The 16791-nt window shown below is 38.1% G+C and overlaps 1 protein-coding gene across 2 annotated transcripts; it reads left to right on the forward strand.

Annotated features, from left to right (window-relative positions):
- The first annotated feature begins 4887 nt into the window (after nucleotides 1-4887).
- Nucleotides 4888-16559, forward strand: LOC108669847 (larval cuticle protein LCP-14). Of its 2 annotated transcripts, none has more exons than XM_047883240.1 (3): nucleotides 4888-4930; nucleotides 15076-15296; nucleotides 15656-16559. In XM_047883240.1, exons 1-3 carry the CDS (start codon nucleotides 4904-4906, stop codon nucleotides 15849-15851), a joined length of 444 nt encoding a protein of 147 aa, XP_047739196.1. In that variant the 5' UTR covers nucleotides 4888-4903; the 3' UTR covers nucleotides 15852-16559. The 2 variants fall into 2 exon arrangements, with proteins under 2 accessions (XP_047739196.1, XP_018012764.2); XM_018157275.2 differs by having other exon boundaries at nucleotides 4889-4918.
- Nucleotides 16560-16791: the final 232 nt, after the last annotated feature.

Here is a 16791-nt window from a genome sequence, read left to right on the forward strand (position 1 = left end):
CTTCAATGATTACTAGATTAATTTTTCATATCTGCGTAACTAGAAACCTAATTCATAGTAATATGAGAAAAATCAGGAACTTGAACTTCTCATATAAGTTGTTGGAAATATTTAAAAGGAAGTCTGCAAGACATCTTGACGATGTCACGAAAGTCCCAAGTACTGAGAACAGGCAATGAATAAATAATATAATGCAGTAATAAAAGCTGTTTCAGCGCTAATCAGGCCGTAGGCCTGTCGCCTATTACTAACATCGCAGAATATTCACATCTTGTTGCATTCTCGAACACGCAACTCACTGCTCCAATTCTGCTTTGCTTAATTAACCGCCCGGCCTCCTCGCCGATTCTGACCAGAAACTGTCGCACAGAACTGGGATCGAACCCGCACCTCTCTACTCCAGCCTTGGTACTCTGAACTGTAACCAGTAGGCCACTCTGCACGTAATGTTTAACGGGGCTAAAATGGTACCAAACACTCTTGTATGGCCCCAAGAAGTAACGTCAGTTTGACGCTCGTGGCAACGACAGAGCGTACAGACGAAGCGTGACGCGCTACAAAGGTTACGAGCGTTCGTTACATCACCGGCCTCTGCCCCACCGATGCGCTGGAACGCGTTGACTTCGGTTCCGCTTTAGCTATACAAGATTTCTGCAGGCATGCCGTGCTGGGTACGTTATGCAGTGTTACAACTGCCATGCTGGGTACGTTATAGTGTTACAACTGATGCTGGATACGTAATGCAGTGTTACAACTGCCATGCTGGATACGTAATGCAGTGTTACAACTGCCAAGCTGTATACGTAATGCAGTGTTGTAACTGCTATAGCTTGGTTTTGCCGTGTTCTGGAGCCACGACAGCTCGGGTTGCACAGCAGTTCAAAAGAACTGTCTTAATCGAATCAGTGTTGTTGGGTTTGGATAGGAACCCGGCCGCAGGTTAGCACGTTCAATTTTCCCTTTGAGAGTAAATAACATAGATAAAGTCATTGCCTAAGATCCGGTGTGTCCTTGTCAGTTAAATTTGTTTACTTACATTGCGTAGTAACCTTCTACTAAAAGCACCGTTTGTATTACGGCTAACATTTACAGCAAACCTGTAGCATTTCCTGCAAGGTAAGCGATGAAAAAGTGAGTCAATTTCTTAGCGACGTGAGCGCGTCTTAGACTCACCGAGGCGGCAGGAATGCAGTGCAAACGCCGGTGACATTTGCCGGACTTTAAGCTAAAGAGAATTTATTGCAATCATTACGATATTATTACAGTTATTAGACGGCGATTATTACTGTACACATTTATTTGTATATGGTCAGTCCACTCGCATTACTCATGCTTGCAGACCCAGCATTATATATTAATGAATATTACCTGCAAACCTGCAATTTAAGGCTTTTTCTGCAAATTTGCGCCCAAGTTTTCTCATAGTGAAAGTCTACGTAATTTCAGATAATTTTTCCAGTGCTGCCCGGTTCACATGGCTATTAATAAATCTAAAAGCAGAGGCAATCGCGACTGCTGGTATAGTGTTAACGTTGGTAAAAAATATAGATGTAGTTATGTGAATTCATCCCAATTCATTCATGTAAACCAAAGATCATCCTGCGATTAATTAATTTCAAATGATATACTTATTGAATATTCATCAAATTCAGTGAATTTTTACGAAAATCAGGTATACAGGCTCCTAGGTAGCATTATTCAATATTCTTTAGCCCGGTGTATTGGCTGTCTCGCTAAGCAAATTGAGCGCGTTCATGTTTTGAAATCGTTATCCGAGTTATCGAACGACTTATAAGTGAGAAAAATTGACTTTTTTTTTCTCGATAACGAGCTAACCTTCGGTGCCTCGTGACAGTGCGTTCGGACCTGAGCTACCTACAGCAGCCTTAACCTTTACCGTGCGTGATGGGTTAGAAAAGATTTCGGCGATTCGTCAACACTATACATGACTAGAATACAACAGCTATTAATTTTAAAAAATTGCTCTGTTCGGATACATAGAATATGAACGTCGATTAACTTGATGTTTATGAAACGATCATTTTTCATGATTAATATTGATGTCATGATTTTAAAAATCAATCGGAGCCCGTGATTTAAACAGAACATGCCAATCTCAAAAAACTTTCTCCCCAAATTAAAAATTTTTATGCATCTTAAGATCAGGAATGGGCCCATTGCCCCGCCCCTTGGGCAATGGGCCCATGGGCTTGAAATTATCTGTACGAATTCTGAAACGAATTCCATGCACATTATATCTGTGCATGGAATTCGTTTAATTTGCATTTCATTCGTTCCAATGCAACAATAACGTTCGTACTTAAGGGTGATTTCAGCCAACACCATAAAAACTCATCCTCATTGGTGTTGGCTGAAATAAACTTTTGGCAAGGCAAGAGTCAATAACTCGATAGTTAAGGAGTCATAAATACGCATAACTAGAAACTAGAACCTGCTGCCATGGGGCGGCAAATAAAAAATCATACAATGTGAAGTGTAATTTGTAATTCAAAAAGCTTGTCATAGTTTTGAAAAGCTCATTGAGACAAATCTAATGATGTATAACACAAGACTTCACTGAGGGGTATTGAGCCCACCATGGGCGCTTTGCCCCGAGACACGCGTGGCCCCGTTGCCCCACAAGGTATCATTTCAATTTATATCGCGTCAACATTTTATTTTAAAAGCTAATAGTCTGAACTTGCACTCAAAATTATCCCTATAAATAATACTTTCAAAATATAATTCACAGTAATTTCAAAAACTTCATATACAGCAATCAAAACCAGTTTTATTTAGCAGCAAAAAAACTGAGCGCACGGCCCAATATCTGCCATACTTAGCGGGAAACCCGCTATGCGGCCCATGACCCGCTTGGTCCCTTTGCCCCATGTTACCCCACTAATTAACAAGCTCAAAGGTAGATCAACTGCCTATTCGCATTTCCTCCTCGTATATTAATGTGACTTTCGAACGCAACGAAGAAAATTTTTAAAGTCCGTATCTACGGTTTTAATTACAAATAAAAATATGTACTTATTTATAGATGGTACTTAAACGCTTTCCGATCAAATTTTAAATAAAATTATTTAGAAATAACTATACATACAAAATCATTAAGATTTTTGAATAAATTTCTTTTTCAAATGATTTACTCGTAGTTATTTGTAACGAATTATTTAACCTAGGGTTATCGATTCTTAATCCTACCTGAGGTATCCAATCAACTCAAATTCCCCGAAGACTTTGCCATTAATTGACTGCATGACTGTAAATGGCATGGCTTCGGCCCAGCCCTGCTTGTACTGTATACAAGCGTTCATAAATGTCTGGTGAGCATACCTGTATGAATGGCATGCAATAATGAAGTATGCGGAAGCGCATATAACGTAACGCGTGAGTGGCCGGTACCGCCGACGCTCCCTTGCGTGCAAGAGTTCGTGGCGGTGGACGTAGACCGGGCAAGTGGCAGACATAAAGGCTTTCTTACTTAGCTAAGATTACATATATAATTATAGAGCGTACAGATATGGTACATTTCACAGAATAATCTTTCTGGAATGATGTCGTTCATTTTGAATTGATCTCTTATACAGATGCTTGTAGTAGACGTAAAACTGAAATATATTACGAAAAATTTTCGTAATAAAGCGGTTTACGTTTTCAAAATCTAGATCAAATGAAATTATTTGAGACAGCAATGAGGCTTCTGTTCAGCAGAATAGCAAGTTCCCTGTGAGTTTTCGTGATCCCGGCAGCAGGTATCACTGGTACGGGAAGCTGTTACACAGTTCGATTTTCTGTTCTACAGACGCAGTGAGGAAAGGCAAAGGAGGGCAAATTACCACAGGAAGGAAGTGGCCTATGAAGAGCGGAAAAGAGTTTCGTGCACACATGAAACATGCGGAATGAGTCCAAGCTTCCAGCATATCAATTTAATCGATTAAATTAGTCAACATATTAATTAGTTTCAGTAAAATACCTTTTTCAATAAATGATTTTAATTCTTTTCGACGGATGAATTGGGTGCATTACTACATTTCAGAGTATTTTATGCGGATGATTTAACTTCAGGCATAATTTTTCACGCACCTGTTGCATCATAGCATTACAAGCGCTTTTTTATTATAGTTGATGTCATGCAGGCACAAATTCGGCACACGTTATAAACTTTTTAGCGAATTCATGCACCGCTTAATTATTGTATCATTTGACAGTGGATTTAAAAAAAGAACATGGATCATATAATGCTGAATACCCACTATCCTCACTCGCCCCTTCATCTCATTCATGATGTTGATGTTTCCATCTCAATCACGACCACGCCCTTGAATGCACAACGCAGCCCTGAACATTTACCGCGGAACATTTTTTCAGGCGGAACTTTATTAAAAACGATGCCAGAAGCAAAGCCGGAATCGGTTTATAGAATTTGAGGAAAATCAAGTAACTTCGGATTAAAATTATAAATATAGAGACTTTGTTTGTGGTCAATGTCTTTGTAAGTAGTTTTGCTCCAACATTTTTTCATTCGTGTGTTATCCCGAGCTTAGAGATGACTTTTTTAAATTTCATAGAAGTATTCACAACACCAGCTTTTCATTAAACTTCCTAATATTGAAGTGCATAAACCATCACACAAAACGACGCTGCCATGGCACGTCGGTAGCGGTGCAGAAAATTTAAACAAAATCCGAAATCCTATAAAGTTTATGAAATTATTATTGCAGCGTGCTTTTGAATACAATATCTGTTTTCTATTATTGATTTATATTCTACCAAAATGCGTATTTTACCGAATTACAAATTCCGAAATTTGAGGGAGTAAATAGTCTAGGGGCGTATAAAAGGGAAGTCCATGGTGCGCTACCCTCAGTTTGGTGCCGACCGCAGTGCTGCCGAGATGTCAGTGAGAGCGGTCAGTGTGCGGGTCAGTGAATGACGCAAGGCAGGCAGTAAAACAATACTGAATATCATGCTTGATTCAGCATTAGATTTGAATAACATAGAGTGAAAGATTGAGATCGCGATTAATGATAGTGGATGAGATTATTTACAATAAGTAATTTAGACTACGAAACTTCGTAAGCAATAGTTTCGAAAGATATTTTAATATTAGTGTTCATTCAAAAAGCAATATATAAAATTGAATTTCAATTCTTTCATCACCAAAAAGATGATAGCAATGATTCCCTTGTCAATTTGCTCCACCAGGAACGCCTTATCGAAAAATTTTATTAGAAGCGTTCCCGGACTTTGAACTTCACAACTCATAAGTAGCCGAAGTTCTTGAAATATTATAAACGATTTATTGCCGTTGATTACCTGATAATAAAACAAACCGCAGCCCATCTTGTACATCGAACTTATTTAACTTGCGAGACAAAACTAGAATGACGCAGAAATTCTGACATAAGTGTATGATTTTGGAGAGTGTAAACTCTACACACATGGCTAGTGATAACTATACACATGTAACGAGTTTTAGCTTTACACACATGGCTAGTGATAACTATACACATGTAACGAGTTTTAGCTCTCCACACATGGTGAGTGATAACTATACACATGTAACGAGTTTTAGCTCTCCACACATGTCTAGTGATCACTATACACATGTAACGAGTTTTAGCTCTCCACACATGGTGAGTGATAACTATACACATGTAACGAGTTTTAGCTCTCCACACATGGTGAGTGATAACTATACACGTGTAACGAGTTTTAGCTCTCCATACATGGTGAGTGATAACTGATAACTATACATGTGTGTCGAGTGTCAACTCAACTCATGCGGCGAGCGCCAGCTGGACACTTGTGATGAGTGTCAACTTGACACATGTGATGATTACGATTATCAGCTCAACACCAGCATTAATAATCAAAACTCCAGCAGACATCACATCATTCGATGGTATACTGTTATCAGAATAATAATAAAATGCACGCCGATAACTAAATACTCTGATTATGAACACTTCTCGAGCAAATATTAATTACTGGCTGCTGGGCAAGATTCACTTAATGCAGTAAAACACGAAAAAACTTGAATCGCTCTCAATTTTATTTAAATACGAACTTGGATTCAATTAAGTCAAATGTCACCAACTGGCATCATTACCTTCCCTCATCTGACAATATTGACCCGTAAGCCTGTTTAGGTAAAGTGATATTTAAAGCTGGCAGACCAAGTTTACGATACAAAAACAAGCAAATCGTTTACAAGAACTCGTTAACTCTGCCCTCGCATTTTCAACGTAGTGTGACTGCTCAGCCAGACTTCGATAGCTGTCCATAGGAGATAACTTCGGTCGTATTACGTACGGATTATGTTGGCCACTCGATGGCCAACCATCGCAAAATAAGAGAAATTGCATGTCGAAAGCAGATGAAGTTAAGGCAGAGCTATCAAAAAATTTCATGTATGGCTAGCGCAGCGAAATCATTATCCAAATATACAGCATTTGGGGTCGTTCGTGCGCGCAGAGATGGCAATAAAAAACCGTCCCGTTTGTTGGGTTAAGGTCAAAATACATATTTGGGTCTGAAATCTGAGCCTATATAAATTAAATTAAATCTTTGTTTGAGCTGTCAATCCATATCACGTAAAGAAAAAAATTGAATAAAAAGGAGGTCGACTAAGGTGTTTCTTTTTGCTTCTTTAGTTTCTCAAAAAGTATAAACTGGTACAATTCCCGAAAAAACCTAATTGCGTTGGTGAATCGAATGCAGTCGATGAATGAGAATACAATTAAAAATTTCCAATCTCTAATATTTTTCGTGCTAAACGAAAAGTGCTAAAACTTATTAAAAATAATGAAGAAAGGTAAGGTAATTGTTTTACCATGAAGCATGTTTACCAGAAAAACATGCTTGACTCATTCGTGTTCGCTTATACACATAAATCGACGAGTGAAGGCAAACCATCTATAGCTCAATAAATTATAGATGGATTGAGTATAGATAGATAGTATAGATTCATCTATAATAGATGATTGGATCTAGTACAGATGAATTCTGTACTCAATATATCATGCTGCTGTATAGATGAAATCAATACTAGCTTGCTGCATGGTAAAATAATTGAGATTACCTCTCTCATCACTATCTACTCATTTCAACCACTCTGATTTGGTGCGAACCTCATTTGCATTAATGCCATTTTTTACACTTGCCAAAGACTTAAATTTCGTACTCTACTTTTTATCTACAACAACGGGACGCACGCGGAAGCGTTAAAAGATAAATGTATATACAATCAAAAATAAATAAAATACACCGCAAGTGCACAATACAAAAACTTCTGAGCTGTATTTATCAGGTAATGATTTGGTATCTGAACCCTTCATCGTCGCAGCAGAGCAAAAACTTTAAATTGTGTCCATATAGGATTTCGTGGCACTCATGCCGTCAAATAATTGACTCTGGGAAATTTCTAGTTACATCTTAAACAATGTATTTTAGACTAAAATTTTGTTCCGTTAGGAAGTTTATTCATTGTTTCACTTTAATAAAAATTTATTTTCAACTACATTCGTTTACATTCATGCGTCGGCATTTCTTGCATGCCGAAATTACTTTGCCAGCGGAGCATTTCAACCGTGCGGTATGGTTAACATTTGAAGACAACAATTAAGATTTGCGTCAGACTCGCGAAGTGAAATATTTGGATTTTTTTGCGTAGAGGTGTGTAATGCCAAGCATAGGCCTTCGTAGAGGCCGTTTTTTACATCGAGGTTTTAGAGGGCAAGCAAATATCATTAATTTCATCTAATTTTTTTCCAAACACAATCATGGCTGATATAGAGGAACTATTCAATTTACGTTGAACGAGTTGATGTCAGTTACTAATCACCTACAATTATGTCAGGCACATAAATTAATGCTCGTTCTTACTATGAAGTTGAAATAAATATTGTTTCAAATGAGTCTTTTGAGTCTCATTCTTTTCAATGAGGGACAGCGCTCAATAATTTTATTAATGGTGCTTCAATTAAATATCTGTACATCAAATTAATCCTTTAAAATACGATTGATTCGACCAAATCATTTGAAATGAAGACCTTAGTCCAATATTTGATGAAAAAATAGGTACATTGACTTTTTTACATATTTGCATCTGCCATTCGAGGAATATTCATAACTACCAAAACCCTAAAAATTTTATACATTCAATATATGCAAGTCATCGATTACACAAGAATTCAATATTGCATTTCACCAGTTGTAATCCCATTGTTGCATACCTACGGGCACAGTTTGAAAATTTGAAAGTTATACCCCCGCCAGATCATCACTAAAATAGAATAGTCTTTTTTAAGCATTAACCAACACTTAAATTATCACAACTGTCATTTATGTCCCATTACTGCATTATATCCATGAATAGATTGCATGAAAAAAAAACTCGAAAAATCCAGTGATACGATTGAATATAAAACAGGAACCACGGTAGCGAAAATATATTCATGGTAGCATAATTCATCCCACCGGTTACCGTGGCTCATTACTAGTACAGACAAACTCACAAAGCCCAATGTGTGGATGAGGGAGACATTGCCTGGCCCTTCTACAGGGCCTTGGCAGTTGACCGCCTTATTGTCCGGGCGCGAGGTACGTGTATGCGTGGTGGCCACTGAAGTGCGACTGTGATACCGAAATTCTTTTCGATGTCAGACCACAGATGAATAAAATTTATTACTTGGGAGAGTTATGAAAACCTGGTGAGCATAATGTGGTTATATTAGAAAGTAACGCGTGAATGTCATCAAGAAGTCAATTATTCGTCATTGAATGATTTAAAATGATAATAAATGTGGCGGTATTCTTTGGAGTGCAGTGGCTTCTTGGCATCCGAGTAAAATTAAATTGAATAGCTTATTGAATTTCACAGCAAATTGCAGTAAAAGCAACTTCCCTTTTAGGAATTAAGCAGAGCTTCAAGATATTTTGAATCGAACACCCACGTTCAACTCAAACGATTTGTTGCAATTTCTTAGCCTCATGAACGAACAAATTGTATTTCTAAAATTACTGAGGAAAACCGACCTCATATTAATTGCACACAGGCCTGCAAAGATTTACTGCACTCGCCCAGTCTTGAATGATGTAAATCTAACTCGTCAGAAATGTCTAATCATCGCCAATTAAAATAATCATGCAAAAAAGTTGACTAATTTTTAGCAAGGCTAATAAGAGAATATTCATAAAAATGTGTGTTCCCTCAATGGGAAGAATAGGCGAGGTTCAGCAATAAGATGCAACTAATTTTTAAAATTTTCATGACATTGCTGGCGGCGAACCGTATTTGCAATCAGAAAATAAAAAAAGCCGTCCCGCAATTGCCCGACTGATATACGGAACAGCGTTACGATTTTGCGTATAAATGTAAAGGTTAATACGGCAGCGGCGTAGGAAGCCGCGCACGAGTCTCAGTGACGTGACATTTGCAGGCTGAATCGCTCGATTTCTTTATGGCACGCGCTGTGGCCGAATGAACGGCCGTCAACCGTGATGCACTGTAATTAAAACACTCATACCCGTAGCCTCGTGCATGTCTATATTGCTTAATGAGGATTAATGCTAGTCTAGAATTATATCCAGCCGATAAATTCAATAAGATTCATAACAAACAATCCTAGATCTCAAACATAAGTGTATTGTCCTGATGTTAAGTGTTATAATGTTGGTGATGTGGAGTAGCCAGTAACCTTGCAAGAGTAACGCTGCCAGCACCAAGCATTTTCTAAAAAAAAATCAGGCAACACCTGTCGAGAAGCTGTACCGTTTTGTTTAAAATAATTATGGACGAAATTTTGTTTAAAACATGATTATGGACAAATAAAATTGAAAAACAAATTTCGAGGTAGTCCAAATTATTTCAGTGTGTTGCTAAAAATCGAGTCGACTTATGTAGTTCTCGTACTCAATTCTGATCTCTTCAATGTCGCAGTTTCATAACAGCATTCACGTATACAGTTTTATACTCAGTGGCTGGCATAAATACAAATTCTTAATAATATTCTGTTTGTGGATTGTTTTATTAATAAAAATAATCCACAGATAACATCCATTTACAGGAATTTAAATCCAGTGTAATTTCCCCCATGTAAGTTCCCCAGGTACCTATAATACAAGTGCGCGTTCAAAGAAGAAGTTCAAACTCAAGGCAAATTTGCACGATGACTAAAATCCGCACTATCTCTGCAGAAGAGGCATACGTTGAATTTTTTCTCGTTTTTTGAAGAGTTTCTAATTTTATTTGACCTGAAACCCTGAAACTATCCATATAGGGGTGTGAAGTTACTTTTAATAAATCGTTGTGCGGAGCTTCAAGAGCTACCCAAGCACACGCCTCACTCACTGCATAAAATAATGAAAATCTTGCCGTTCATTTTCGTGACTATACAAAACTACTTCATACACTTAAAATCTTGATTTCCAACATTGCTCATTCTTGCATTCAAGATGCCCTTTAAGGAAATATGTCCATTATTCCCCTCTAGAATTGAGCAAAAAATCTAAAAAATCATATTACTATAATATTTGGCGAGAAATAGCGTCCCGTTCAAAAACGATTACATTTATTAATTAAGATAAAAATATAGCCCGAGTAATTTATTGTTTGGTCGCCAGTATAAAAAATTGAAGTGGTCCAGCATGCAAGCTGCACTATATATATGCTATATAGCAACTGTTCTTTGCTACAGTCCAACAGTTAACTTCAAAGATGAGAATTGTAGATATGTTACGCGACGCACTATTTTCGCACGGCAGAACGAATGTTGCAGATGAAAATGCAGTATACATTCGGAGGAATATTAAATAAAAGCCATATGTTGCAGATGAAAATGCAGTAAATATCCGGAGGAATATTAAATAAAAGCTATATGTTGCAGATGAAAATGCAGTAAATATCCGGAGGAACAATAAATAAAAAACATGTTTAAAACGAGGTAGGTATGCATATGATTTTTCTCTGTGTAGCTTTTAACTTCCCAATTCTGGCGTCTCGACAACTGGACGCCAGCTCAATATAGGACGGGGCCTCGCATGACTTTTGTTAGCAGAAAATAAGGAGTCCAGCAGAGTTTTGATAACAGAGTCCTGGATAGCTGACTAGATAGGCTGCATTATTGATAAGCCTAAAATTGTTCTCATTAGCATCGCAAATCAAAACTATATTTTACCGAAAATTTTCAATGTCACAGCAGAGGAAATTGGGTAATAATGCGCAACAGTTATTACTAACAGAAAAAACTAATGTCACCCTCTTAATTGATGTGAAAGGAACTGAAATTCTTTACTATCTCCGTATTATTTCCTCTCCTAATTTATCATAATTTTTCTGCTTGCCAATCTCCAAAAGCAACTACATTCAAGATTTTTCTTCCCGCAAAGTTAAAAAAATATGATCATCAGACACCGAAAACGTAATCAAAGCCACCAAAACTAATTATGAACATCCACTCTTTTCTGTCTAACCACGACAACATTATTTTTTTATATATCTTCACTTAGGAGCTTATTATATGTTAATAAATTAAGTTTAGTCTTGCATTGAGGCCCACACTGTCACAATATGCCGAGGCATGAAGTGAAGGTTTGTCAATAAATCAATAAAAGGCTTTTATGAATAAGGAGCAAAGAATTTATATTAGTGTTTCGTATTGAGTCACTCAAGGCGCAAATTTATAAAATTCCAAAATGCCCTCATGAACCTTTTCCATGAACGACTCTTGGCTTCAAATGGAAGTTGGGGGAGCTAGTTTAGCAGTTAATCGAATACAAGAAATAGGTTTACGAATAGGAATAGGCCTAATAGACCTAAATTGTTATGAGTATGTAATACTTGCGAACTATCAGTCACTCCGAATTGTTATAAATAAAGATCATCATATAATTAGTAATCACCACGTATTGTTATAAGTAAGGATTATCATAGAGCCAGCAATCATAACAGATTGTTATAAGGCAAGTTTTTCACTATTCCCTCGTGAACCACTTCCTCAAGGGGCGGCTGTGCGCCGACACTCAAACCGCGGCCGCTGATCTCCATTGACCTTTCGTTTTTTTCGCGTCTCATAAAAACTCAAGGAAGTTTCGCTCTCGCGCCCCGCACGGCAGAGACAGCGCGCCATGCCTCGAGCTAAGGCTATTTTCGGTAGCCACCAATAACTATTCACTATAATAAATAAATAAAATCAATAAAATATTCGCTATACTCAGAAAATTGAGTGACGCTCTGCGCTTGTAGAGATGCACTTGTTATCGTGCGTGGGTCATCTTGACCGAGTTTAGCTCGGGAAAAAGAAGTAACAGTGCTACGTCCGCTCTGTATGCGTTCTGCGGACATAAAAAGTGGGCTAATATTATGACAATTTACCATGAGAAGCAGTGCACCGTAAACGAACCTTAAACGAGTACATCTTACAATTAAAGTATAAATAACTTGTTCCTATGATATATTTTTACGAAAAGACCAATTTGTTGGTCGCTTATGACGTAATCATTAAATATTTGGTTTCCGTTCTCTGCCACCCCGGACGTGATGTTTTTGTGCATTCAATTCGGCATTTAGACAACGGCGCGTTCCGTCGAGATAATAACGAGCGTTCGCTTTCAAAAGGTCTTTCACGCTTTTAAAATAGAAGTTGTATTAAAGCTTTCACAGCCAAACACTTGCATAAATTATGTTCGATGAAATTTGTTGTGCTGATTGCAAAAATGTCGGAATGCATTGCAATTTTCATAAAAATAATGTGCATGGGCATTTATGATAATAGATCCAGTATATATGTATGTAGATCATTAGTCTGCTTAAATCGCAAGTTAATCAAAAATTTATAAGCAAGAAAAACGCAATGTTAATGTTAAAACTTCAAACGCCACTCAATGCACGATATGAATTTATATGTTGTTTTGCTTTTAAATTCTTGATTACAAAAATAGTTTTGATGAAATTCCTAATGAGCTGCGTTTGAATATACGGAACTGTTTATGATATACTCGATGTGGTTAGTTGAGGAATCATGGTTCGAAAGTTTAAGCATCCATTAAAAAAACTTCGATGAGCTTTTAATCACTGACAGTACTTCCATTTTTGAATACATTGCATCTTTTAAAAATTTTATAACATCTCATCCCAGTTGGCCGCCACGTGTAGACCACATAACTGTAGACCAGCGCAACTGAAGTGATGCCGCTAATTTCGCCAGCCTCGAAGTGATGCCACCAATTTCGTCAGCACACAAAGTGGTATCACCAATTTTGTCTGCCTCGAAGTGATGCCACCCAAAGTGATACCATTAATTTCGTCAAGTGATGCCATTAATTCCATCTGCACTGCTATTATAAAAGACTTGTTTAAAGATTCCTATTCGATGGCAGAAATAAGAAGCAGAATGTCGGTTCATATGTTGGGCTTGGTCGAATACAAATGTTTGTCCTTTGGTTGCCGGACTGCAGCAACTCCCTTTTCTTTACCGTAACACTCACGGTTCTGTATCAGTAGGCTAGCCAATCTGCAGAAATGTTTTCGAATTAGCAGCATTAACACTTGCGAAACTGCCCTATAATACACACTTACTTGTCTGCAGTAACACACCACGCTACTTTAATACATAACACCACAAGTTGCTGCTGAATACACGCATTACTGTAATAACGCAAAAGTTACTGCAGTACCACCGTATTTTCTGCAGTAACACTTTTGCGGTGTCACGCCAAAAGCCTCCCACGACCAACAATCAATTAACTTGACCTTACACGGCGTACGGAAATACAAATCAAAGACAAGTAAGGTTAAAGATTTGAATCTTTGAATAATTCCTAATATTGTCAACCAGCCTCGCTTTTCAGGGCTGACATTCACCACACGTGCCAGGCTGACATTCACCACACGTGCCAGGCTGACATTCACCACACGTGCCAGGCTGCCATTCACCACACGTNGTGACATTAACGTCGTATTAATATTCTACTTATTTATATCGTTTATTTCTGAAGAATTTCGCGTAACGACAAAATCAATGATCGGCACTCCAAGTTATCGACTAGAAAACCTTTACCGACGAACGGGTGGCTTATACCTGTCTCTTATACACATCTAGATGTGTATAAGAGACAGGACTGACATTCACCGCGCGTGCCAGGTTGATATTCACCACGCGTGCCAGGCTGACATTCACCACGCGTGCCAGGCTGACATTCACCGCGCGTGCTAGACTGACATTCACCACGCGTGCCAGGCTGACATTCACTACGCGTGCCAGGCTGACATTCACCGCGCGTGCTAGGCTGACATTCACCACACGTGGATAGTTCACCACAAAGTCATATAGCCCTGTGTCGGGTCGACCATTTTCATCGCATACTCACAATTAAATACGAGGGTACATTTTTGATAGAGCCGTGTTAGACTGTTGCCGATTCTCAACCACCTGGCTAACTTTAACCAGAAGCAGCAGCCAGGGAGGGTTTCGAACCTTCACTCGCTGAGGTAAAAACCTCGCTCAAACCTCCAGCCCCACTCGGTGTGGCCCGAGAGTACAACCTTTGAGCCATGGAAATACGCAGAAATGAGAATTTCTGAAGATAGTACAAGGAAATGCTGGGATCACTTAATTGCTTTGCTATTAACGGCGTAATTCGCAATTGAAGATACGGTTATTTATAATTTAATTCAGTCCAATTATAAAAAAAAAATTTATAAATAAAACTCTCAAAACATTTGGTATTTTGAAAACTTTAATACATGATTTTGGGGCAAACAATCAACAAACTGTGATCTCATCAAGTAACTATGTTTATTGTAGGGATTTCGCTTCTTTCATGATTAAGAAAAACAAAATAAGTATCAATTTTGGTGGCCACATCCTTATTTTAAATGATAGAGATTAACAAATTAAATGAAATCACTAATGTCATTTATGCATTTTAATGTATGAGAATCGCTCCTATATACTGTACGTCTCACTGGTGAATTGTCTCGAGGCATGAACAATTCAGGCTGAATCCCGGTATAAATGATATAATAACAACACTTGATTTATTAATAATTACCTTGACCCTCAGAACCCTCTGCTGGTGCTGGTCTGCTGGTGCGCCTGTGCTGCGTCGCTGGGGCTCCACGACCCCAACGGCGATGGCCACGTCGCCATCTTGCTGGACCAGCGTCAGCACCCGGAGAAGGATGGCTCCTTCGGCTTCAGGTTCGAGACAGAAAACGGCATCCGCACCCGAATGGCAGGGCGCAATGGAGCCAACGGAGGCACCATCATGAGTGGGGAATACAGGTCAGATCAAATATCTTTATATCATCTCAATTTGTGCTCCATTGTTCATTTCATTTTTGTTTTACATCAACGAGCGAGCGATGTACTGTAGTTAATAATTGATTATTTACATAATGATCTTGATTGGGTTAATGATCGATGAGGGACTTCAGCCATGCCTGGTGTTCTGCTGCTAGTCACTGCAGTTTTAATCACAGCTTTTATGGAGGTCTGCTATCACTTGTCAATTTTTTAAGCAAAAGTTGTTCATGTCTTCCGAAGTTAAGTAATTACAGACGTTTACCGGCACTCTGAAATATAAAAGAAATTTACATTATCGAAGTTTCTTCTCTTTTTTTCACCGATTCTGGAAATTTCAGTTACAAACAAACTGACGGTAGCACCGTCCACGTGCGTTGGACGGCAGATGAAAATGGCTACCGTCCTGTCGTGACGATCACCGGAGGCTCCGCTGAGAAGGTTGTTCGTAAGCGCTCCCACCCTGTGACTCCTACGCTGCACACCTCCCGTGTCACAAGCCGGGGCAGACGGCAACGATTATTGTCGCGCAGATGATTTATTGCAAAGTAAATCTTATGAAAGGCAGGGTAACTGATCAATTGTACAACTAATTAGCTATTCTTATAGCTACTGTAATGTAGTAACAAGCATACACCATTGCTTACATAGAGTTTTGCGGTCCATAACAGCATACCTTACACAGTGCGTGTGGAAATAATATCCTGGTGGTCATTTGTTTGTTCTTAATGTTATGTGAGGGACTAATTGTTTTCTTTTATAGGTTCTATAGTATATAACGCGTGATTTTATCAGAAGTACTAAAGCTAAACGGTTGCATCTGTGCAATATCAACTTGTAAATTAATTGTATAATCAGTGTAATCGCCCCAGTTTCCGACCATTACAAAGTTTCTTAACTTGATAGTGGATATTGGATAATATTGTACCAACGCTTACTATTGAACTTCATTTTGAATTTATACCATCCAACTTAATCTGAAAAATACTCTAAAGCACGGATCTTTAATTGTTTTTTGTGTCTGTGCAATAATAATTCAAAAATCTGTATTTAACATGTAAAAATTTCGACAGCACTTGTTTAACCTTATAGTAATTATCAACATCTTTAGTACAGCATAACAAACACAAGAAATACTGTATGCTTGTACCATTAACAACATAACGTGGCCACATTGTATTAAATTTGTAGATTGAAAATTTTGTATAGTATAATGGACTAATACATGTGACATTAACGTCGTAATAATATTCTACTTATTTAATCCTTTATTTCTGAAGAATTTCGCGTAACGACAAAATCAATGATCTGCACTCAAAGTTATCGACTAGAAAACCTATACCGACGAACGGTTGGCTTATACATATGCAACGATTAAACAATACAACGCCTCTGATGCCGCACTAAATGGAACCTGGGCACCAACTATGCTTCAATCCGTAAAACGACTCATTATGTGGCTTTTGTGTGCAGTCAA

Source organism: Hyalella azteca, unplaced genomic scaffold (genome assembly GCF_000764305.2).
Source record: "Hyalella azteca isolate HAZT.00-mixed unplaced genomic scaffold, Hazt_2.0.2 contig1617, whole genome shotgun sequence".
Classification (NCBI taxonomy): Eukaryota; Metazoa; Arthropoda; class Malacostraca; order Amphipoda; family Hyalellidae; genus Hyalella; species Hyalella azteca.

Coding starts and splice junctions, on each gene's coding strand:
- LOC108669847 (XM_047883240.1), top strand. CDS start 4,904: ATGTCAGTGAGAGCGGTCAGTGTGCGG. Junction 4,931..15,075: donor TGAGAGCGGTCAGTGTGCGG/GTCAGTGAATGA, acceptor CTTGACCCTCAG/AACCCTCTGCTGGTGCTGGT. Junction 15,297..15,655: donor ATCATGAGTGGGGAATACAG/GTCAGATCAAAT, acceptor TGGAAATTTCAG/TTACAAACAAACTGACGGTA.